This window comes from Sinohyriopsis cumingii, chromosome 17 (assembly GCF_028554795.1).
Source record: "Sinohyriopsis cumingii isolate HCF-2022 chromosome 17, ASM2855479v2, whole genome shotgun sequence".
NCBI lineage: Eukaryota > Metazoa > Mollusca > Bivalvia > Unionida > Unionidae > Sinohyriopsis > Sinohyriopsis cumingii.
The window spans coordinates 105,700,685-105,725,253 of NC_142977.1; the positions used below are offsets into that span (position 1 = coordinate 105,700,685).

Genomic DNA, 24,569 nt, shown 5'->3' on the forward strand with positions numbered 1-24,569 from the left:
CTGAGGAAAGAAAAATATACTGTCTTTTATAAATGAGACAAAAACTGAGAATAAGAAAGGTCATGAATGCAACAATAAAGAAGCTGCATTTCTCTGTGAATTAAGAATACATTTGTTTTACTTTCAAAGAAGCAAATTCCTCCACTTTTTAGTTACTATTATGAAGGGAATTATTTTGATTGGCCCATTAAAACCACAATGTAAGCTATTTATGTATGGTAGACATTGCAATCGCACTGAAAGTTGCATGATGTATGATAGATATTGCAATCACTTTGAAAGTTGCACGGTGTATGGTAGACATTATAATCACACTGAAAGTTGCATGGTGTATGGTAGACATTTTAATCACACTGAAAGTTGCTTGATCTATGGTAGATATTGCAAACACTTTGAAAGTTACATGGTGTAGGGTAGACATTGTAATCACATTGAAAGTTGCATGTTGTATGGTAGACATTATAATCACACTGAACGTTGCTATGTGTATGGTAGATATTGTAATCACACTGAAAGTTGCATCATGTATGGTAAATACTGCAATCACTTTGAAAGTTACATGGTGTATGATAGACATTATAATCACACTGAAAGTTGTATGATGTATGGTAGATATTGTAATCACACTGCAAGTTACATGGTGTATGGAGATATTGTAATCACATTGAAAGTTACATGGTGTATGGTAGATATTGTAATCACGTTGAAAGTTACATTGTGTATGGTAGACATTGTAATCACATTGAAAGTTACATGGTGTATGGTAGACATTGTAATCACATTGAAAATTACATGGTGTATGGTAGACATTGTAATAACACTGAAAGTGGCATAATGTATCGTAAAATGGGGAAAAATCAGTACAGGAAAGGGCAAGAGGAAAAATTTACAACTTGCTGTTATCTGTACCAGCTAGACAGTCTAGTATACTAAACGTTTCAATAAACTAATTCAAGCAATGTTAAGAGTAACAGTAACAATGTGAAATGTTTAAGTATCCTTTTTCAGAACTCTATTTTTCAAGAAATGTCTAAAACCTTACTGCCTATCAACACCAATCATTTGTCTAGCCTACATTGTTTCACTACAATCTTCCAAGCAGTGTCAGTTTGTAAAGTGGTGATAAGCTTTTCTCATGGAAGGAAAATACTGACACAGACAAATGGATGAATGGATGGACAGGCTGACACGAACAAATCCCTGTCCTTCACAAAGTGCAGGGATACTAAATTTCCTCTAACAGTTTAAAAGGAGAAAAAAGTTAAAGTTTTATCTCAAACTTTTGGGACAATCGTTCAAGAACTTTTCCAAGAACGTAGTACTTTATGCCACATTTACATAAGACATTTCTCAAGAAATCAAATGAGCAATAAAATTCTGCAAGCAGTGTCGAAGGTGAAGCTATGTGTAAGAAGAATCACATCCCAAAATACCCCATTTCAAAATTGTTCAAGAGAGTCTGCAAATGGGCCCAAGGAATTAAAGTTAAATTTTATTGCACATCTACACAAACTACATATTTAATCTACAATGTTCAATAAAATCCTCCTGTCAGTGTAGTAGGAGAAGCAATGATGAATTAAATTCTCATAATACCTGATATCTGACAATTATTCAAGACAATGTACCAGAAAATGAGCCAGAGGAAAAAAGTAAAATCTTGTGCATCTGCACCAATCACATATTGTGCCAAAAAAGTTTAAATACAAGTATCTAACCAGTGTGTGGGAAACAAAGATGAGACGTATGTTCATAATACCACCATTCTGAAATTCTTTAAAGAAGTTTCTGAAAAATATGGGCCATGGATTAAAACTAAAATATGGGCCAAAGATTAAAAATATAATCTTACTGTTGAATAATGTATCCAGCCAGTAAGTTTTATTAAAATCCTCTACACGATACGGGAGGAGAGAAGATGACAGACTTTGTCAAGGCGGGATGAACAGATAAGTTTTCTGAAGCACAGGGTATGACAATATCCCTGTTCTTTGCAGTCATGCAGGGATGTAGAGTTACATGCTTTTCACAATACCCTTGAAAAGTAGAGCTCCTTCTCCAATGAAACAAGATGTATTTTGAACATTGATCAATGCCCTACTATGTAATAATTACCAATATCCACAAAATATACCCAATGGTCCCTCTGCACATGACATCTCTAATATCAGGATTTGTGTTTGAAACTACGCTAGCATTTTCAGTGTTATACTCAGCAAATGCAAGAGAAATGATGTATCCATTTATTAATGTGATAATTTTTTAAGTCAAGCATCCACTGTCTCCTATAACTGAGTAAAATATAATTCTGTCTCGAGTTGAAAAGCATAGGATGCACTGAAAACTCCTCTCTACCAGTTTACAGGCCAAATAGCATCCTAAAATGTCAAGGTCATTTTACTATTACAACTGGATTGAGAGTCAGGATTTCGTTGTGATTAAAAAAGACAAGATACACCTTCTAGAAAATCCAATTTCTGTTTATATTAGTTAGTTACTGCCTATTCTCTTCTACAGCAATTAAGCAGTTATGATACATGTTCTTGAATTTCTTTCACAACTATAGTACCTCGAATCTAATGGTTTGTTTATCATCGTTATTTTGTATCCAGTCAGTAGATGACCACAAGAACATCATGGTTTAGTGTACAAACATGCTTTCCTCAACAGTGACATGAACTCTCAGTTTTGACAATGGGAATATTCTTAGAATTAATTTTTTTTTGTAATTAATTTTTTGAACATATTATTCTTACTTGTCTGTTTCTCTCTTTGATTCTGTTCCAGGTTTTCCATTTGATTTCTTAATGTTTCCTGTGCACTTTTCACAGTACTCATTTCTCCTTTCACTACCTCATATTCAATCCTTACATTTTCCTGTCCACATTTTACAGCAGTTATATCTGCTTTCACTACCTCATGTTCAACCCTTATCTTTTCCTGTTCCCCTTTCACATTAGTGACTTCCGTTTCCATTGCCTCCTGGTCAATTCTGATATGACTTAGCTCACTGTGAATATTTATGAATTGTGATTCAAAACGTTGTAACTGTGACTTCACTGAATTGATTTCATCAGTGGTAGCCCTAAACAGTTCTGCTAGTTTGATCTTGCAGAGGTCTGTGTTGTTGTCTATGAATGCCTTCAGTTTTGAGATAACTTCTGCATACTGAAATAGTAAAGAATAATAGTATATATAAAAAAGTTTCCAATATTCCGGAATTTTGCCACAGAATAATATTCCAGTTGAGATTAGAAATGCCCAGTCTATTTCCTTCTTCCAAACCCAATATATCCAGTGGTTTCAGAGATGCAGCTAAAATAAATCAATTCCTTTGTATGAGGGCCTCAAGGTAGATTAGTTCTTAGCTAATTCTGTTACCCTCTTTAAATAAAGTCATTATTATTATTATAAGAACATTAAAAAAAATCCAAGCTCATTTTCTTTCTAGCACTTGATTTGTACCCCTAGTTACTATGCTATTTACATTATCATTAGTCTTACAGTGGTAGCACTTGCTTTGTACCCCTAGTTACTATGCTATTTACATTATCATTAGTCTTACAGCGGTAGCACTTGATTTGTACTCCTAGTTACTATGCTATTTACATTATCATTAGTCTTACAGCGGTAGCACTTGATTTGTACTCCTAGTTGCTATGCTATTTACATTATCATTAGTCTTACAGCGGTAGCACTTGCTTTGTACTCCTAGTTGCTATGCTATTTACATTATCATTAGTCTTACAGCGGTAGCACTTGATTTGTACTCCTAGTTGCTATGCTATTTACATTATCATTAGTCTTACAGCGGTAGCACTTGATTTATACTCCTAGTTGCTATGCTATTTACATTATCATTAGTCTTACAGCGGTAGCACTTGATTTGTACTCCTAGTTGCTATGCTATTTACATTATCATTAGTCTTACAGCGGTAATCTAGAATGAGGTGACTAATACGCATCAGTCTCCATAGCTCACAATGATGCAAACAATTTATATTAAAACACACGATCAGTGAGTAATCTGTTTTCTTGCATATGGGTCACCACTATCAAAAATTTATCAGTACCATATAGCTAGTAGGTTAAGAAAGGTAGTCTTACACTAAGCGTAGATAAGACCATGTATATCCCATGATATCATTCAGGTAAGTTAAATGTGATATCTATCTCACAAATATCTAACATCTCTGCAATAACCATTTCTTGGTGGATTAGTTTTGTTATCAAAAGAGCCTATGCATCTCTCACTGGAAGAGATCTTTTTTCATAAGAACTAAAGCCCATGAGGTCAGTGATATGACTGTATCTTGAACCTTTCTTAATCATTTCTCTCTTAGTGAGATGATTTTTAAAAAACAAATGTACACAATAAAATATAATATGCATGTTTTATTTGGGTTTTAAGAAAATAGGTTTCACCTTTACTCACTGAGGAAAACGTTTGACAAAACAGTGGGTACAAATGTAGAACAATCAGCATCAACAAGTACTTTATGCCACTTGGTCCCTTGGCCCTCCCTCCAATTGTCATAATATTTTCCTTCATTCTAAACCCTTCAGTATACTCTTGCCTCTCCTAATATTGGCATGGTCAGAGAGCCCATTAAATTAATCAAATCTTGCTTTATATCACTATTTGATTTTCATTTCATGATTTAACTTTCACGGCATGAAAACCAATTATAACATATTTTTGCATCATTAAATACTCTAGTTTTTAACTGCAAATCACTATCAAAACACTATCAAGTCACTATCGAAACAGATTGGTTGGAATGTCCTTCAGTACCAGGCATCTTCACTTAAAACATTAGTCACAAAGCCCTATCAAGAAACACTTAATGAAATGTACTTCAGTAGAAGTCTTCCATGCTTACAATACGATTTGCTTTGATGGCTCAAATGAACTGGATTACGAAGTGGATGTACTATGGATGTTTCTTAATTTCTTTACGTTGTTGATAGAATATTAAATAACTATTCATGACTTTTGAGCAAGTTGTCATTTTATATAAATGTTTCTTTTAATATGGGAACTGCACAATCTCCATCATGTGAATTGGGGATTATGGCTACGTTGATGAGTGATGGATGAATACAAGTTAACATTTCTAACATAACTGGTCTAAATTTTTATCTTTGTCACTTAAATGAGTACCCATAAAAAATCTGAAGGAATTAAAATATCAAAAAATTATCACAATAACAATATAAGAATCTACAGCAAAGTAATATCAATGCACTTATTTGTGGTTTTATTGAATTAAACAGACAACTTGTCAGCCAACAGAGCAGGGTGAGAGGAGGGTATATGGATATAGCAACAGGTAATTATTACATCATTAAATTTTATTTGACCACACACACCCAAAAACAGTATCAGAAGAGCCCTTTAAGGGAAGGACAGGATGCTTCCTATCTTTCCTTCTACCTCTAGAGTTTTGTTGTTGTTCTATGGTTTAACGCCATTTTTCAGCACAAGATAGGCTGTACATGACGGCTAGTATAACTGGTGGAGGAAGAACCCTGGAAAACCCATGGTAGAACCACCGACCCATGAGAAGCTACTGGAAGGCTTTCCCACGTACCCACGCTAGCCGAGACTTGGACTCGAACCCACACAGACAGAGGTGAGATGGCACTGATCCGGAATGGTGAGCACTTTAGACCACTCGGCTACTCCGGGCCCCTCTCCCTCTAGAAGTAGCCAGCTAGAATCATAAAGCCTTAACTGGCCATAAGAGTCAGTCTTGATCATCCCCAGCACATATTTCAATAGGGCGTAAAGCTGCTGAATGAAGCTGGGGATGTTTTTGCTAAACTTCCTGGTTGAAAAAGGAGAAAACAGACTCATAAATGCCACAGAAGAGAAAACATACTTTTACAGACAAGGCATGAAGCTAGTTCCTCCATCTTGCAGACACTAAGGGATGCAAAAACAAAACCTAGTTTGAATGGTAAAGTTCTTGAAAGATGCTTCACCCTATGGTTCACACACAAATTTTGTCAAAGACCACAACATGCATGAGCATTAGTGAGTGAGACACCAGCCATTACAGCTCAAAATGCCTGATAAGGCAGAGATATGAGGATATAAACCATTGGTGGTGCCTTCTGAAACATTGATCATGTTGAATAAGGGTACCATACAACCCTTAATAGTTGGCACCAAGCGTTCTCTCTGTCTGAACAAAAATATATTCAAATCAGTCACTGCACTCACAGAAGAAGAGATTATTAGGATTATTAGGATTAGGATTATTGTTTCCTATTGCACCAATCAGAAAGATCGTCTACTTGGCATCATAAACCTTGGATGTGGAACATTTTCTGACCTGAATGACACACTTGGCAACTTTGCTTGAAAACGTGTCCTGGCAGAAAGATCACTTGAGATGCGCTAAGCATGAAGAGAGCCCCTATGCTGCAAAAGAATGTCCCTCCTCTGAGGCAATATCCTGGACTGGTATACCAGGATGTAGAGAAGCTTGTTGAACCAGAGATGTTTTATACACAGAGCCACTATCAAAATGACATGAGTAGTGGACATCCTGGATTTGTGGAGCACTTGCAGAATGATCTTGAGTGGTGTCATCAAACTGATGATTCGACTTAAGTATAAAGGCTTCCATTGTCCAAGCCCTAGTTTTAGGACTGTAGAATGTCTGGTAGTGTTTCATGAATAGTTGAGAAAGAATAATTTGCTGATGTCTTTCAAGAAGTTGTCGGCTCAAAGTTTCTTTCAATCAAACTAATAACATGTTTTGGACAGGCCTGATGGGAAACTCATCTGTAATAACAGAAGGGCTTAATCTACATTTATAATAAGAGGTGCCCTGGGCACTACACTGTCAGATTGTGTTAGCTCTGGTCAACAATATTTACCTGAATATTGATAATAATAATTATATCGAAACTAGCAAAATACAATATAAGGAGTTTAGTGTGAGCCTGACTAACTATAATTGGAATGAATATTGTGTGACCACCTGAACACACTAACAGAAGATAATGCTATTGAGTGACACCCATCTTCTGGTCTAAAATTAACATAAATCATTAGTCGATGAATCATCAAACCAAATGTTCACTACATAAATGTAAAATGAAACAGAAGTTGCAAGCAAATGTGGAGATGCATGGGGAGACGATGTCCACCAAAGAATTCAGATAAAACAATATAGTTGAATTAGAATCAATTAAGGATTGCACGGCAACCATAGACAATGGGTAAAAGGGCACTGTTGATAAATGGTACAATAAATGTCCTGAACTCTCATAAGCTCTAATACTGCAATCAAATATGCAATTGCCTCTAGGAATATGGAAACTGCATTTAGATACCAGACACAAGAGAAGGTACAATTTCTAAGAATATTTTTAAACCTAACCGAAAAATATGTTGTACAAGATAAGGATGATGGCTATAATGTATAGGCTATAGCATGGGGATCAGATTGGATTTATGTTCTTCTATTTCTGAACTTTCTGGGGCTTTCCATCTCATGGTAGGATTCAATTTTTAATATAAGGATAACGATAATTTCTGTCCCAGTTTTTGTAAGCTATGCAATAGTGACAGGTGATGTATTACTGATATTAAAACAAATGTTTCAAATCTTCCCCTGTGAAATGGAGTTCTTGAAATTATGAACTATTACTGAATGTAACATGAAACTGAAATTGTTTTTTGGCTGTTCATGAACAGTTCATGAATGACTTCGGGAACAAATGAAGTATCGTTCAAGAACATATTAAGAATATTTAATGTATTAAATAGAATTAAATAGTTTATAAAAATCATGAATAGTTCTTGAAAGAATTCTGGATATGTTAAGAACAGTTAAAGAATTAAAAGGAGACCGTTAAAATTCATGTTCAATTTCTAATTCATGTTTAATTTCTAATATGATTATGATAATAGTTGGAAACACATTAGGAATAGATAAAGCACACTCTAATTGCAGTTGAAATAACTGAAAACAAATAAAAATGTATGTTACTTTGATTTTGAATGCAGCAAGATTCAATGAAATAGACTTTCCATCTTAACTTTAGCTTTTTACTGCAAGTTCACTCCCAGTTTTCAATATTATTTAAAATGAAACTAAGCCTTTATAAAACCAGAGAGTGTCTGAAAAGCTTAAATGCATACCCTCTGCAATTATTGGTTCGGATGATTTTGGAGTTAAAAGGTCATTACAAAAATGATTTATCAATAAATGGGACATAAATTTAAGGACATCCTGGGTTAATCATATTAGTATTTTATATTTCAACCGTGAACATAGGTCTATGGATCTTTATTATTTGTAGTTATACACCTGTGTACATCTTTGTACACGACAATATTAGACTGATGTAACTTTATAGGATTGGAAACTGACAAAATTATAGTATGGTTCATAAAGGGAAACCAACACTTACTTAGATTGTTAACTTTATGCAAATGAGGTATGATATTTTGTTTATGATGCCATGAATCTCATGCAGATCAAATATTTGTATTTTCCTTCTACTATTCTTTGAAATGTATTTGTTTTGCTGCTGGAGCAGCCATAATACAGCTTCATCAGTCGTGCCATATTTTAATATCTAAATCAAAGATACGCTTGAATCGTATGGCTAATGAGACATATTGGTTATCAGTAAATAGGTGAATCAATATTTTCCATTCTTTGATTTTTATAAAATTTAAATTGTGTCTTTTAATTGGATCACATTTGGTACTTTGTGAAGCTACTGTAATGAAGCAATATCAGCATTTCCAACATTGGGATCAATCCTACTGATCATGTAGCTGGTCCCCTGTCATAGAGATACATACAATTACGGGTTGTAGTTACATAGGGACTGGGAACCAGGCCGAGCAGGGTCTGAATGACAACTGCTGATACGAATGGTCAATTTGAAATCAACATATACCGCCAATGGACATCATGCTCATTACAGAATAAAGAGATGGATTTGATGTTAAGATATAATGTTTGTTGCTTTGTTATTACAATGAAAGGAGATTTAGTAATGGCACAATTTTAAGGGAAATTTTACCATACAGCCATATTGGGAATTGAAAGCAAACTATTTTAAGCCATTTAATATATGTCTCATCACTAACTCTTTCATGGTAACTGCAGGCTTTAGGTTTTGGTTGGTGACATAACAATATTTTATGTATAAACGAAAACACCATAATCCTAATTGATCATTCTTGACATAATATTACACAAAAAGGCATCAGTTATAAAATCAAGGAATAAAAATAATAAAAGCTTCATGCCTTTATTAACATTAATGTAACTTTTCTCTTGAATTATCCTTGAACTGTTCTAAAACACTTGTTCATGAAATATTCATGAAATGCACATTAACATTTTATGAATGAATGGCCATTAACATTAAATGGCCAAATTTTCAAGAAGTTAGGTTTATGAATTGTTCTACAATATGAGTTCCTGAACAGTACATGAATATTTCATACTGAAATGTTCATGGAATTTTCAAGGAAATACGTTTTTGAAAATCCAGCAATTTAATGTTCATGGACTGCTCATGAACTGTTCATGTGCATTTTATGAATGATACATGACAAATTTGGTAAAAGACAGTTGAGACCCTCTTGAGAAAATGTTTAAAAGTTTTTCTTTTGATTCATGATGGCCATAGATTATGGTGATCAGCATCATCTGTAGAAATCTGAAAGGTATTCATGCTTATTATTATTATTATTATTATTATTATTATTATTAACTCACAGTGTCCATTTGAGATTTCTGTCCTTTCAAGTCAGTTTCTAGCTGCTGAGAATGCGTCTGAAGTCCAATAAATTTTGTTTCATTGTCTTCAGATGTTCCTTTCACTTTGTCAATTTCTTCTCTATGTTGGCTTTGGGTGTCCTTCAGTGAATCTATGTTGTCTTTGATAGCATTCACCTCATTCTGTATTGTATGTACCAAGCTCAGCAGAATTTTTATTTCTTGTTCTTGGAAACTTACATCAATGTCTTGTGTCTTCAGCTAAGTATGGAAATTATTACAATGGTAAAATTTATACAGACATTTGCTCCTTAAACTTTTTATATACATTTGATCCTTAAACCTTTCTACAGGCATCTGATCCTTAAACTTTTCTAGAGACATTTGATCTTTGGACATTTTTACAGACTTTTGATCTTTAAACATTTATACAGACATCTGATCCTTAATTATTTCTAAAGACATCTGCTCCTTAAACATTTCTACAGACATCTTATCCTTAAACATTTCTACAGACATCTGATCCTTAAGCATTTCCACAGACATCTGATCCTTAAACTTGTCAACAGGCATCTGATGTTTATACTTTTCAAAATTCATCTGATCTTTAAAATGTTTTACAGACATCTGATCTTTAGACTTTTCAACAGACACCTGATCCTTAAACCTTCCTACAGACATCTGATCCTTAAAATTTATTAAGAAACTCAACAAAATATGCAGCGAAAAATATAGCTGGGCAACATCGAGTGTTACTGTCTAAATCCTATTGTTATTGGATTTTTTTGCCTGTAAGTACTTTTAACAGCCAATTACCCTAAGTCTATAATTGTGTTAATGTCTAAGTGAACAATAATAACTATACAAATAGTAAGCAATTTGCTCATTTACATATATCCCTGCGTCTCCTTCATCTGACCCTATCCCCATGATGGACATCAATCAACATTTTCTTTCCTCAAGCTTTCATAAAAGGGGCCCTTGGTCAAATTTTTGTGGCACTTCTCATTATTATTGGGCCCTGCCAATTATTTCATCATCTACTATGAACTAATTATATGTCTGGTACCCACAAAAATAATGAACATTAATGTTAGTTTCCTTTAAATTACTTTGATTTCAGATTAGTATTTCTCTTTGAAACTAAATAATTTTCTACAGATAAGACCTTAAATAACATAGTACAGTGTGACCCCGCTATAGCGTGCTCCATTATAACACGAATTCGGATATAACACGGTCGTGGTGTGGCTCCCGAAATTTTATATACATGTAGTTTTCTTGTACACAAAAAAATTCTTTCTTAAAAGTACGAAAAAAACCGTAAAAACTGTATTATCATTTTGGGGAAGAGATCGCATATGAATAATACAAAATGATCGTGGCCTGGCTCCTGAAATTTTGAATGTATTTTTCTTGTACACGAAACAGTATTTTTTCTTCTTAAAAGTACGAAAAATAACGTATAAAAAGTTTATTCTGGGATCGCGTAGGTCTTCGCCAATGTCGCAGACTTGGACTGTTTTTCCTTATTGGAGGCAAAACACACCATGTGGCGATTTTTTTTAAAAATTGGCTACGTTGTTGGCTGTTGAAACAACCATTGGTTTGGAGTGCAGAAATTCAGAGGCCCAATGAAATGAAACCGCAAACTGGATATAAAATGCACTGGAATTTATCTATTGTTACATAAACAAATTCTTTGTCCATATTGACAAACCATCTAAACAGTGCATTGTTATATCATAATCCGCTTATCATGACATCTAGCATGTGTAATGTTTGTTGTGAAATATCCGCTTTTTTGTTGTTGACATTTCTGGTAACGGCCATCAACCGGACGAGGTATTATCTTGTAATCAATCTTTCATCAGATTTTCGGCCGCTCGCTAGTAATTAATATATTTACAAAGACTGACGTATCTATGTGGATGGTAAGTAAAATTCCTCTTCTTTTCACTCATAATTAAATCCTTCAGAACACTCACATGTTCTGTAATAATCCCTGTCATCAAACCAGAACACCTGTGTCTCAATCGTCCGTTGACCCTTTGTTAATTTTCAGACGCATGTGTGGAAGGCAGCATCACGCTGCTACCACAAATGTAACAAAAATAAAAAAATAAAAATAAAAACGACATCTTACTGATTGGTTTATTCAATAGGCATGGAGGGACAGTAACTAGAATAGTCCAAACGACGGCCAATTCATTTTTAAAAATGTACCCAGATAAAATAGTTTGCTGAAATTTCAAAGGAAACAGATTACCTCTGAAGCAACAATTGTTATGAAAATGTACTCAGCAAATGGTAAAAAAAATCAGTCTCAATCATGCAATACAATTATTTGATGTTGCCGCCGCAATAAGAAATGGGCATTTGTTTGGTTCTCCAAAGCTGTTCTTAGGGATGACTTCAATAACGCATGCACCCTTCATCAAAGAAAGCTGACTGCAATCTTTCAATAAAAACAAAGAACTTTTCATCAAAGGAAGTCAGTACCAAACTAAAATAAAAGTGATAGAATCTGATGGATTTTTGCATTTTCCAACGTGACTGGAACACGTTAACTGTGCCGTGATAGTTTTCTTTGTGTAGAGAAAAAGTTTATGCTTATGAACGATAACAACGGTGGCTTACAATGCAAACTTTTACCGACTTGGGACGTACTGAAAAGTAAATGTGCTTCATCATTCGTTACGTGATTGTGCTATATTTTTCCACTGAATTCAGACCAATATGACCTGTGACAAAATTATTGAATATTTTAAAGCTCTGTGTGTGCATATTTTCGATGGAATCACTTGCTTTGTGGATTCAATGTATATGATGAGGTTCGCGGGTGAGTACACGGTGTTGATACTATTCATGCTATACATTAGACATTTATATATAAACAGGATTCACTTATATGTACCAATTCGTGGTTCTCTAAATAAGTAAACTATTATATATGTCTTCTCTGTTTTCACCACAGGTGTATTTCTCATTTAATATGCATCAGTTTAAGATGGTAACTGTGCTGATGAAGCACGTATTTTACCGCCCGCATTTATTATCTACACTCCCTCGCCGCAGTTTGTTTTGGGTACATACAAAATTTTCTTCAGCTAACTGACCTGGTTGCTTATCACACTGTTCGGTCTATAATGTGCTCGGGTTCTATGGCTCCCAACTACCGTGTTATAGCGGGGTCACACTGTACATACACTTTAGACTATTATGAGTGTTTCCTTTTAAACTGCCTCACAAATATAACAAAAAGTGAAATCGTGTGTTACATTTCAGTCAAGTCAACGTTTTAAACTGAGATCATCAGCACTACGAACAGTTTAATTTCTCGTGCATTCTATACATTTCACTGGCTGAATTGACACTTTTTGAACTAGTATTTTATGCAGAGGAAATCTCCCGATTTTTGTTGCCATTAGTTTCAATTAATTTGTTTCATATGACATCTAAATACATAGTATTGAGATTTATATCAGACCATCTATCATTATTATCATCTTCACTAACTTAGTATTCAGCAGGAAAAAGTAAGATATTCTCTAATTCTTTTTGATTCACTGACTTAAAAGCATGAGGTAATTCTGATCAACCATGTGTGTGCCACACAGACACAGTACATCAATCATGGGTCCTGATCATTTAGCAGACTTGGCTAATAGCTGGACACAGAGCAAACGTTTACATATGCCAATTTTGCATAATGCATTGCTGTTCTGAAAATAGAGTATAATAATTGGCCAACATCTGTATATTCTGATGATGACCACAATAGTTAATAAATTTCACAGCAATGCATTCAATACTTCAAGTTAGAGCGGCTGCATTTACAAAATTATGTCATATACATTATCCAGTGGCAAGTCAAAATTGGAAATAACTTTTACAAAGATCAGGGCAGCACAAAGAGATGTTAAAATGTAATTAGATGACAATAATGTACCACATTTTGCAGTAATCTATAAACAAAGCACTGCATGACAAGTTATGTTAACAAGATTCTGTACAGGATCCATTCAGCGTGATGCCAAAAATGGACAATAATTCTAAAGAAATTTGCTGGAACAAAAGACGATTTGTCAACATGTACATCTTCAGATGATGACCATAACATATACCAAGTTTTGTGTCATACCATTAGAATATGCGAGATTAGATGCATTCACAAAATGTTGTCATTCACGTACTGCAATCAGCAACTATCAGGGTCGGTTTTCTCGACATTGTAGGTCGGTGAGTCCAATTGTTATAATGTTAGTAGTAGTAAGGTGGGATACCCTAGGGACTAGGGGACTTCCATGTTAAATTGGAGAGTTGTACCCTGGGGACTATGTAAAATTTAACATTAGTGAAAAACGTTTTTACCCTAGGGACAATGGGAATTAACATTAGGGAATAGTTCGTGGGACTGTCTAGGGACAATGGGAATTTAACATGGGGGGGGGAATAAATCGTGGGACTGTCTAGGGACAAGGGGAAATTTAACATGGGAATAAATCGTGGGACTGTCTAGGGACAAGGGGAATTTAACATGGGAATAGAGTGTGGGCCTATCAAGGGACAAGGGGAAATGGAACAGGGTCGGGACCCTATTTTAATACGGTCCCGACCTGATGGGTCTATGGAAATGGAACAGGAGAAAATTTAAACAGGGAGGGTCTCTATTTTTTTTTAAATAAAAAAAAATAAAAAAGGGGTAGGCAATGAAAGTCAAGGTCTTTTCGAGAGATTGGAGTGGCCCTGAAAAGGGCCTTTGGTTTTCTTAAACTTCTTCTTATTTCTTCTATTTCTCCACCAGCTTCTTATTTTCTGTCCTACACTTTTTCTCTTCTTTTCTTCCTCCTTTTTCTTCTTTTTCTTTTCTTTCTGCTTCTCCTCCTCTTCTTTCTTCCTCTTCTCATTTTCTTCTTCTTTTTCAATTTTTTCGTTCCATGCTCTCATCCTTATCCTTTCCTCTTCATCCTCCTTCTCCTCCTTTATTTCTTTTAACAGATCACTGATGATGTCCTTTAGTTTTCTTAAATTGTTGATCTCCATCTTCACTCGATGGGGACTATAAGAATAGTGATCCTCGTTTAGGTTAACCAACATTTGCTCCATCATGCCCAAATTGTCCAGGACGTCTTGCAATTTTTTCATTTTATCAAGGTGGTTCGAAGCCATCTTCTTTTTATTCTTTGTAGAATGGTGTGAACGACGGATACTGTGGGTTCTTATAGTTAAAGCGCGGACGTGAAGGAAAACATCCCCAAGACAAAAGTTATATTACCTAGATCATGACCAAAAAAAACGCACGGACGTGAAGGTAAACATCCCCTACTTTTCTCATTTCATATTATCTACTATTCACATACGTGAAGCAGCAATAAACAAGCCAAAATCTAGTATTCACACACGCAAAGCATTAAAATGAAACCCAAATCTACTATCCACACTAACCAACTTAAGCGCTTACAAAACCCAATAATCTACTATCCACACAAACATACGTCAGCTCTTACAAGCACAAACACATACACTCACACCACAAAAGAGTCAGTGTTTATATTCACACTACTCTACATACACACATTGGCTAATTGATTACTATTTCTTTTCTAAAAGTTTGGGTAGCCCTGAAAAGGACTGTTTGTTTTGAACTCCAGATGCACTTTTCTAATGATGGCACCTTCCAGGCCTGGCACCACACACACATCTTCTACTCCAGTCTCCTTTTACTTTTTTGTTGGGAGTGCAGAGGCGGGATGAGTGGCTTCAGAATCCCAATCTTCTGTCTCTGGGATTCTGAAATTTCCTCTCTCCTTTTCCTCCTCTTCTTTTTTTCTTCTTTCCTCCTCTTTCATCCTTCCCTCTTCGACGATGGCCTCCGCGGCCACTTCATTTATTATGCGCCTGGCATATTCCAGGTGCATTATGAGTTCTAGAAGTTTAGCTAGTCTGGTGTTCATTCTGGTGTTGATCAATCAACAAGGGTAGCTAGATTGCCGAGCGATTTTTAATTTATAGTGAAAGCGCGGACGTGAAGGAAAACATCCCCTAAGACAGAAGTTATATTACCTAGATCATGACCAAAAAAGGCGCTGACCTAAAAGAAACACTCACTCACTTTTTTACTATCCATCACTAATTTAAAAATTTTCATTAATCACTTCAATATACTATCCGCATACGCAAAACAATCAAATCAAACCCCAAATATACTCTCCACGCACGTCAAACAACAAAAAAACATGATCATTAACTACTATCCACACAAACACATACACTCACACCACAAAAGAGTCAGTGTTTATATTCACACTACTCTACATACATACATTGGCAAATCGATTGTTATTTCTTTTCTAGAGTATTGGGTAGCCCTGAAAAGGGCCGTTTTTGTGTGTGCGAAGTTGAAGCTAGGGTGATCTTTTAGTTTCTAAGAATGCGACGTCCTCTGACGATAGACTTTCTGACGATAGGTCTGCTTCTTCGGAAAGAGAAGAAGAACTCTTTGGTGTCGATACGACAGTCGACAAAGCCTCTGTCAGGTTCAGGTTTCTGTTGCTGCTGTTGTTGTTGCTGTTGCTGCTCTCTCTGCTGTTTCTGAAGTCTGTACTTCTCTGTCCATTCTTCTTTCTCCCTGTTAATTTCTTCTCTGAAGAGCTCTTCTATCAGGTCTTCAGTGACTTTTAACATTCTCACATTCTCTGTCTCTTCAGACTTCGGTATCAGACTGTGTCTGACCCTATGCAAATTCACGTAAGCTTCGTTTAGCTTAGCTAGTTTGGAGCACATCTTCGTAGGAGGATGAGTCGACAATGGATGGTTAGACTGGAAACTTCCCCGGTTTTTAAAGTCAAAGCGCGGACGTGAAGGAAAACATCCCCACACGGTTTTCGAGTCGGACCGTTCAATGAGTGCTATGAGGGGGATAGTAAGAAGTCAAAGAGCATGAATCAAGATTCCTATAGCCAAACAAACCACAAAGGCATTTTTTTTCAAAACACAACATTTTGTATTCAAAATCACTTAACACTAACAAGCAACTCTAACATTTTTAACAATAATCCAACAACATAACATCAAACATTTTTTCAAATCACAAACATTTTTTCAACTAACACATTATTTTGGACAGGGTTGACAACGTTGTGAATGAAATTGTGATTTCCACTGTTGGAAGTCATTAGGCCATTGATGGACACTACGTTTCCTAGCTTAAGACAAAAGATAAGCATAATGGTCACAAAACCATCGATCTACTTTCACATCGTTTCTAGAAGAACGAGGATCAAAATGAGTGACTAAATGTTCTAAAGAATAGCCCAGGCTGTGATGATGCAGAAAATACACACAGTACTGTCCACGCACCAAGAAATCTGTGCCTTGTAATTTCACATTATTGAATCGGGTGGTCTGAGCATTTCTTCTCATAAAGTCAATGATATCGTCTTCCAAAGGAGGCAATCCATACGAATCAAAATATTCCACACATCCTTCTTGAGGAAAGTAGACGGCTACCCACTGGGTTCCTGGGAGATGACTGCCGTCCGTGTTGATCACAAAAGCTTGATGGTCTTGAGGTTTGCGATGAGGGAGTTCATCTTTAGCACAGACGACAGGATTCCAAGAAGCAGTGTACGAACTGTGGTTCAAAAGATAATAAAGTTCCCAGGTATCCATGTTTTTTCTTATTCTTCTTCACAGGTAATGATAAGTGATCAATTCGATCCTGACCTTTTGCTTGAAAATGTCTGACAAGTAAAAGGCGTTTAGCTCCGACTTCTTACTCTGGTCAAAGAGAGATTCGATGCGACGGCACTCCAGAGACGTTAATGGAGGAGAAGAATGTTTATCCAAGCCTTTATACCACTCGTTCAACACGAATTCTATTTCGATGTGACCCCAAGCTTTGTCCAGATATTCGTTCAACTTTTCTTCTTGACTCAACATCAGACATTTGTCGTGTTGAATTTGATTGGGATGATCGTTGTGACATCCATAGCACTCTTCCTTGATCAATTCTTTCATTATATCTGCCAGGACTGTAGCAAAACAGGAGACTAAATGGGCTTCTTGTTCTGGCCATCTTGACTTCATCATGATAACTTCTTCGTCTTGGGATTCTTCTTCTTCTTCCACGGTCTCCTCACATTCCATCTTCAAAGTTTCTCCACTAGGTAAAGAGGGATAACAGTCTTCCATGACTTCTAATAATCTATAATGACTTCTCTCAAACTGTTGATTTCTATCGTATTATCGAATTCGGCATACAGGATGACGTTCACCGTGTTAAGTGGGGGTATGGGTTCTGCAAACTGAAGTTCCACACGAATCTGACCGGATTTTATAGGGTGGAAATGTCCCTCGTCGCTGCCTTGGTCTGGAGTGAAATCAAAGGCCCACAAAGCATAGCCTCCTGCATAATCGTCGTATGTAATGCCATGACTGGTGTTGGTTCCTAACTGACCGGTGGCTTCGTACAGGGACAAGTACGATCGCAAGTAATTCTTCTCGGGGTCAAATTTAGGTTCAAAGGGTCTGGTACACAAGGTCTTGCCATCGCGACTGACTTTGATTTTGGTCACTTTGTAATGTTGAAACTCAAAAGGGTTTTCGTGGTAGGCTCCGTTGAAGGCTGAATTCTTGACGATACCAATGATCAAACGCTTGGGTAACTGTCCTTGGAACAGATGATCTTCGATTATGGATCGCTGTCCAGCAGGAATCGTGAACGTTTTCACTTCCACGCGACGTATCGGATACTTGGCAGTTTATCTGCTCAACGTCTGACTGATGTCGTTTCCCACTTTAGGTAACACTTCCACACGACGCACGTATAGTTTGGCTTCTTCGATTTTGTTTTTGTAAGTGGAACCATCGGCAACCATCAAATGGAAAGCGGCACTGCTAAGATTCAGTCTCAGGCGGATATCCAACACGTTCAGCAAATACTTTTCTTGCAACCACATGTCCAAATGCAATCGATCCATCAATTTTAAACTACGACTTTGTGCAATTTTCGTTCGTCGTTCTACAAATCCCGTTTAATTTGAATCATTCCCAGCAATTGCAAGGCTGTTGAACTTAGTCGCTTTGTCAGGTTTCCATACCACGCAAGCATCCAGATGAGTGTTCTTGGCTTCTTTTCCGTACGTCAAGAGATTTTCCAGGTACGGTCGATAAGGGTAAGTATCCATGCTGCTGCTGACCAGTTTGTTATTCAAGTACAAGTCCACTTCGCTAAACAAGGAATGCATGAAATTATTGACGGGAGCTACTGCTTCATCAGCGTCTAAGTCAGCGTTGGGTGGTTCGATCACTTTCACTTTCAAGTACAGGTAACTGCTATTCAGATCGATGTAATCTTCGGGTTGTCCTTTGATTTCAAACTCGATGGGAGCGGAATCCGTCAAAGAGGAGACGGGATGAAATTCCAAATATTGGGATTCTTGGATGGTCATCATGGTTGGGGGCATGGCAAACAGTTCTAGTTCTGACTTGGAACAAGCGCAAGATTCTCGGTGCATCATTTGTTTCTATTTCTCAATAATCGAAAACGTCTAAGTCTCGAACGGTTCTTCTTTTCTTTGCCTTTCTAGCCTTAGAAGTGTGAAATCTGGTGAAAGGGTGTTTTCTTCGTCGTCTCTTTCTGCCTTGTCCTTGCTGAATGCCTGGCTCGGTAGCGTGCAGGGCATTTATAGGAGTTTCTCGTCGGCCTAAAAGGTCTTTACCTGTTTGTAACAAGACATTTTTGCCTGCCCTCAAGAAAGCTTCTTTGGGTTTTGTTTGTCGATGATGACATTTTGGAGAAATTATAAACCGTGTGTCAATGCCGCATCTTTCAAGGCGTGCAATTCGCGTGTCATCATCGGATTCAACACCGGAGCCACCGAACGAACATATCTCCCAAACCGTGTCCTCGCTGTCGAGCAACCCCTCGGTACACTGGATACATGACTTACGAGTCGTGAGAGAACCGTTTTCGAAAATGGAGTTTCACCGTGACTTTTCCTTTGGTGAATGAAATATTTTGTCCCAGATCTCCTTTTATAGCAATGTTGACCGTGTCCAAATACGACTTGGTGACAGGCAAATAATAAGAATGTACAAATTCGCGGTGAACGTGATAGGTGTTTCCACCTTCCTCGTCAGCATTCGTGACAGAATCCACTTTGAAAGGAATGACGCGCAGTAACGGTACGGAGGTGTGTCCCACCACGTTATACTCCACCACATCGGAGTACACAAAGATCAAATTCACTCCTTGGTTCAGTTCTACCGGGGTACGAAAATACTTGGCAAAAGTTTCGTTGTCGTAAATGACTGGTAATTCCTTTCTGTTGATCATATCCATTCTCATCTCCATGTCTCCACCCAACATGACAAATAATTCAGGACAAAATGAAAAAGACATGATTTTACCCCCTCAGGAAATTTCATCAGTTAGCGACGAGCTACTTTATGGTATTCCAGGGTGACACTTTTTTTTTGACACTTTCCAAAGCTTTCAAAAACACGACATTAAACCTGGAGGCAATGGTGCTCACTTAATGTTGGCCACTAAAATAATAGCCTGAAGGAATGGACAAGTAATAGGTGGTCCACTTTTGAGTTTTTGTGCCACAGGTTTTCATGGTATATTTGACGTGGGTATCCAAGTACACTTGCATTTGCTCGTCATAAACTTCCACCGTAAAAATATTTTGATTGGGAAGGACATTGAGGACTTGGGTTGGGTGAATGATTTCCACTAAAGCCACTTCCCTATGGGCTTCGTGATCTAATGGGATGGCTTGAGGTAATTTGGCCGTGTAACAGCACAACGTATTCTTGGGAAACACCTCCATGGAACTATCACTGGGTAAGGTTAAGTAAAACTGTTTGTTAGTGTGACTCATAATACCGGAGTTCTGTGGCTGTCCGAGGGCTTACTGGACGTCAGAGGAGTGTCTCCGCTCAAAAGGGGGATGTTATTGTTATTGGACTGGTATCTGGCACTGGCACTGGACACAAGGTTCCCGTTGTTCCCGTTGGAAGGGAATTTCAGGGAGGGATTGGGAAGCAGGTAACCGATGCAACTGCTCAATAAAATGGTCCACAATTGTTTGTCTCCTTGTTGCAAACTCAAATTGGCAATGGCTACCCCGATGACACAATACACCACGAAGATTTGACAGAAAAAGACGATTTGCGTTTTAGGCACACGTTCTCCATACCACACCCACAAGGGTTATTTTTGTAAATCTTGCAGAGAAGAACTAGGTGAAGGAGTGGTCGACGTAGCTGCGTCTGTGTGAAAGGGCATGATGGTCACTTCTTTTTATAGTCGATGACTTGCGAAGCGTCGATCCAAGAATCAGAACTAGGTGGATATCCTTTCCAACGTACTTTGACTTCTTTGACACGTCGTTTGCCCACTTTACGGGTTCTGCGTTCGAGAATGCTTTCGATGTCGTACACGTCGTCTTCTTTTTTGGTGACACGTTGTAACTCGGGCAAATAAAACGTTCCTTTGAGCACTTCTCCGTTCATGTCTTCTAATTTATAGACAGCAGGATGACGGCCATGCACTCGTCCAGTGACACGAAACAATTCGGTAGTCCAGTTAGGTAAGTAACCTTTGTCGAAAGTGCGTTTGGTTTTGCCAATGCGCACCCAATCTCCTACGGCCAACACTCCACTTTTCTACCAAACAGGCGCTCAAACACCAACACTTCGTTCTCGGGAGTCACTTCTTGCGGGGCACGTCCAGTGCTTCGATGGTAAGATTGGTTGTACGCCTGCACCAGGTGAGGTAAGATGTCGATGTACTTCAGAGTGTGGTGATGCGTAAAACATTTCCACATGCGTTCTTTCAAAGTGCGTTGAAAACGTTCCACGATGCTGGCTTTGGTTTCAGGATTCTCAATGTTAAAAATTTGAATGTCACGTTTCTGTAATTCTTTTTGGAAAGCTTGGTTCAGAAATTCGGTGCCTTTGTCCGTTTGCCATCGAAGAGGGTGACGACCGCTTTGTTTCAACACTCGTTGCAGGGCTCGCACTAACTACGTCGATGACACAAAACAAATATTTGTAGCTGCGATTGTAGCTGGCGAAATGAGAGACATCGGCTAAATCGGCTTGCCATTGATGATCGATGCCTTCCAATCGGGTGCGACTTCTGGAAAACTTGCGTCGAATGGGTTTGTGTAAAGTGTAGGTAGCTTGTTCTTGTAACCATCGTTGCACTTGCGTCGAATGGGTTTGTGTAAAGTGTAGGTAGCTTGTTCTTGTAACCATCGTTGCACTTGAGGTAAACGGAGACTTTTCAGTCGAGTTTTGGCAGCACAATACAATTTTTGAATTCCTGCGTAACCTGCAGGATGGGAGGGATCGTAGTAAATGCTGGCTAATACTTTTTTTCCATTTTTTTTGGTGTATTAATAAGTCACCCACTCTTCGGTGATGCTACTTTGGGTGGGACGAAAGGGTGGTTTGGAAACGGATTTACGTGTCCGATGGGCTTCGGTAGTAGAAGTCGAAGGTAGTGGTGGAGGTGACAATGGAATGGCTTTGGTCTTCTTTTCTTTTTTCACTTCTGGTTCCCTTCTTTCTTTTTCACTTGTGTCGAAGGAGGAGTGGACATCATCTTTTTAACCCAAGCTTTCATTTCTTCTCGTTGGGGTGTGGGGGACGGGGTCAACAAGGACGCTGCAATCTTACTAGATATGGGAGCTGCTGACGGTATTTGAAACACTTCTCGTACCTCTTCTTCCTCAGGTCTTCGTGGGGTAGCGCCTCTGGTGACCCCTGGGGATGGTAGTAGTGGTGGTGGTGGTGATGGTGCTGGACTTTTCATCAAGGTCTTAAAATCTTTCAGATTGGGGAGAGCTGTTTCGTCTAAAGCTTTCTGGAGAAAGAGTTGCAGTCGTTGCAAGAGTTGACCGTACTTTTGCGATTTTTCTGTTTCGGACAAATTTTGGCGATCCATCAAGGACTGCAATTCGTGTTGTAACTGGGACATCTCGCACAAATGGGGATTGGGAGGTAAATGAGGGGTACGTTGTTCTTGCCAACGATGGTATTCCATCCATCGCTTCTAGGCACTAAAGCTAGTTTTCGTCCTTCCGTGGGGTTGTCAGGGGTCAATTCTGAGATCTTGGGTCTCCAGAGGGCCTTTTTATCTTGCTCCCATCAGTCCTCCCAACATGGTTCCCAAGACTCCTTTCAGCAATGGGCCTAACAAGAGGGGTAAAATTCCTCCACGTTGGACCAATATCTTCTTCTTTTGACGAATTGGAATTTTCTTTTGAACCATTTGGCGAAGAACGTGACGATGTTTGCCTAAGCATTGTTTCTGGTGTTTGGACAAAGGAATCGTACCTTTCAAGACGTTGAAACAACATTCGCACACGGTATCGATGACCTCTTTGGAGGCTGATTGAATGAGTTTTTTTCGTAGGGGTGGAGAAGCTTTGGAAAGGACAGATAACATGTCCCCATGTTTGACTAAACGAGGAGGCAGTCCTTTCCTTTTCTTTCCTTGGGGTTGTTTAGAAGAGGGATGTTTTCTAAAGGGTGACATCTTCAGGAGCACCAAAACACTGCTACCCTACTTGGTCACACACCTTTTTTATACTGGAACGCGTCGCCACTGATTGTCTTTACGTCGTATCAACTTCAGGACGGGTATGACACGTCGTGCAGGGGTACGTAACGGACTAAATCGAGCCAGTTCTTGCTTGGACAAATCCAGTAAACTTTGTAACATGCCCGATCTTTCTTGAACTTTGACTTTGGGAGCAGGTACTTTGTGAGCAGCAGCCACTGCCACTAAATTGGAGGGTCCTGCCACTGGGGAAGTTCTTGGGGTCATCAACGGAGAAGTTCTTGGTGTGATCAACGTCTCCAAGTACTCTTCAGTTCTTGGTGTCATCAACGGGGAAGTGGATGAACTTGAGGCTGCCGCAGTCGCGGTCACCGCCGTTGCAGGTCGTGGTTTGCGAGTGTAAGGTTGCGTCCTGGCCGAAGTGCCTCTCTTGCGACTAGTTTTTTGTGGACTTTTCTTTTTCTGGGGACTTTTTCTCTGCTTCTTTTTTGTGGACTTTTCTTTTTCTGGGGATTTTTTCTCTGCTTCTTTTTCTGGGGGCTTTTCTTTTTCCAGGGTGGTGTCTGGTAAGAGGAGGGTCCTGCCACTGGAGAAGTTCTTGGAGACACAGGTCTCCTTGGGGACCTGGTCTTTTTCTTCTTCTTGGAGCTTCGTTTGACTTTTTTCTTGGGGAGAACTTTGGGAGCATTAGGATCCCATCTTAAGAGAGAACGAATGATGACCCCTCCTAGAGTACCGCTCCCTCCAGGTTTCACAATGATTTGATTTTTGGTTTGAGTGTCGATGCGGGAATCGGCCAGTTGGGTCAAAGCGACTTTGTTTCGATCAAAAAAGCGTTTGGTTTGATGAGGAATCTGAATGATCCCTTGCAGTAATTGACGTGCAGTCACCGTGAACCATCGTAAGACTTCTTTGAGACTAGCTTCTAAGACACGAGCCCTTATTTGTGGATTTTTTTCTCGACTGATACCATACAAGGCACGAAACAATTTGACGGGTAGATGTGATTGAAGGGACGTCATGTTGACGATGTGTGAGACAGACGAAAAGTGTTTGAGGTTTTTATAGATTTTTTAGGTGTGGTTAAGTCGAGGACGGAGACGTGTACAGGACAGGCCCTCCGTCTTGGCCCCAGTGATGAAACAATTGGGTACGAAATCGCAAATCATCGGGGGTCGTAGGTTTCAAATCGACGAGAAAATAAGCGTGTGGAGTTTGAGTGGCAT

At 38.2% G+C, this 24,569-nt stretch overlaps 1 protein-coding gene across 1 annotated transcript in view; it reads right to left on the bottom strand.

Annotated features, from left to right (window-relative positions):
* Nucleotides 1-24,569, bottom strand: part of LOC149779617 (uncharacterized) — a 50,277-nt gene that overhangs the window by 6,362 nt on the left and 19,346 nt on the right. Inside the window, exons 6-7 of the mRNA XM_089940405.1 lie at nt 9,762-10,022; nt 2,757-3,168 (exon numbers count right to left, since the gene is read on the bottom strand). Coding sequence (XP_089796531.1) covers nt 2,757-3,168; nt 9,762-10,022 — 673 coding nt within the window. The remainder of the gene's footprint in view (nt 1-2,756; nt 3,169-9,761; nt 10,023-24,569) is intronic.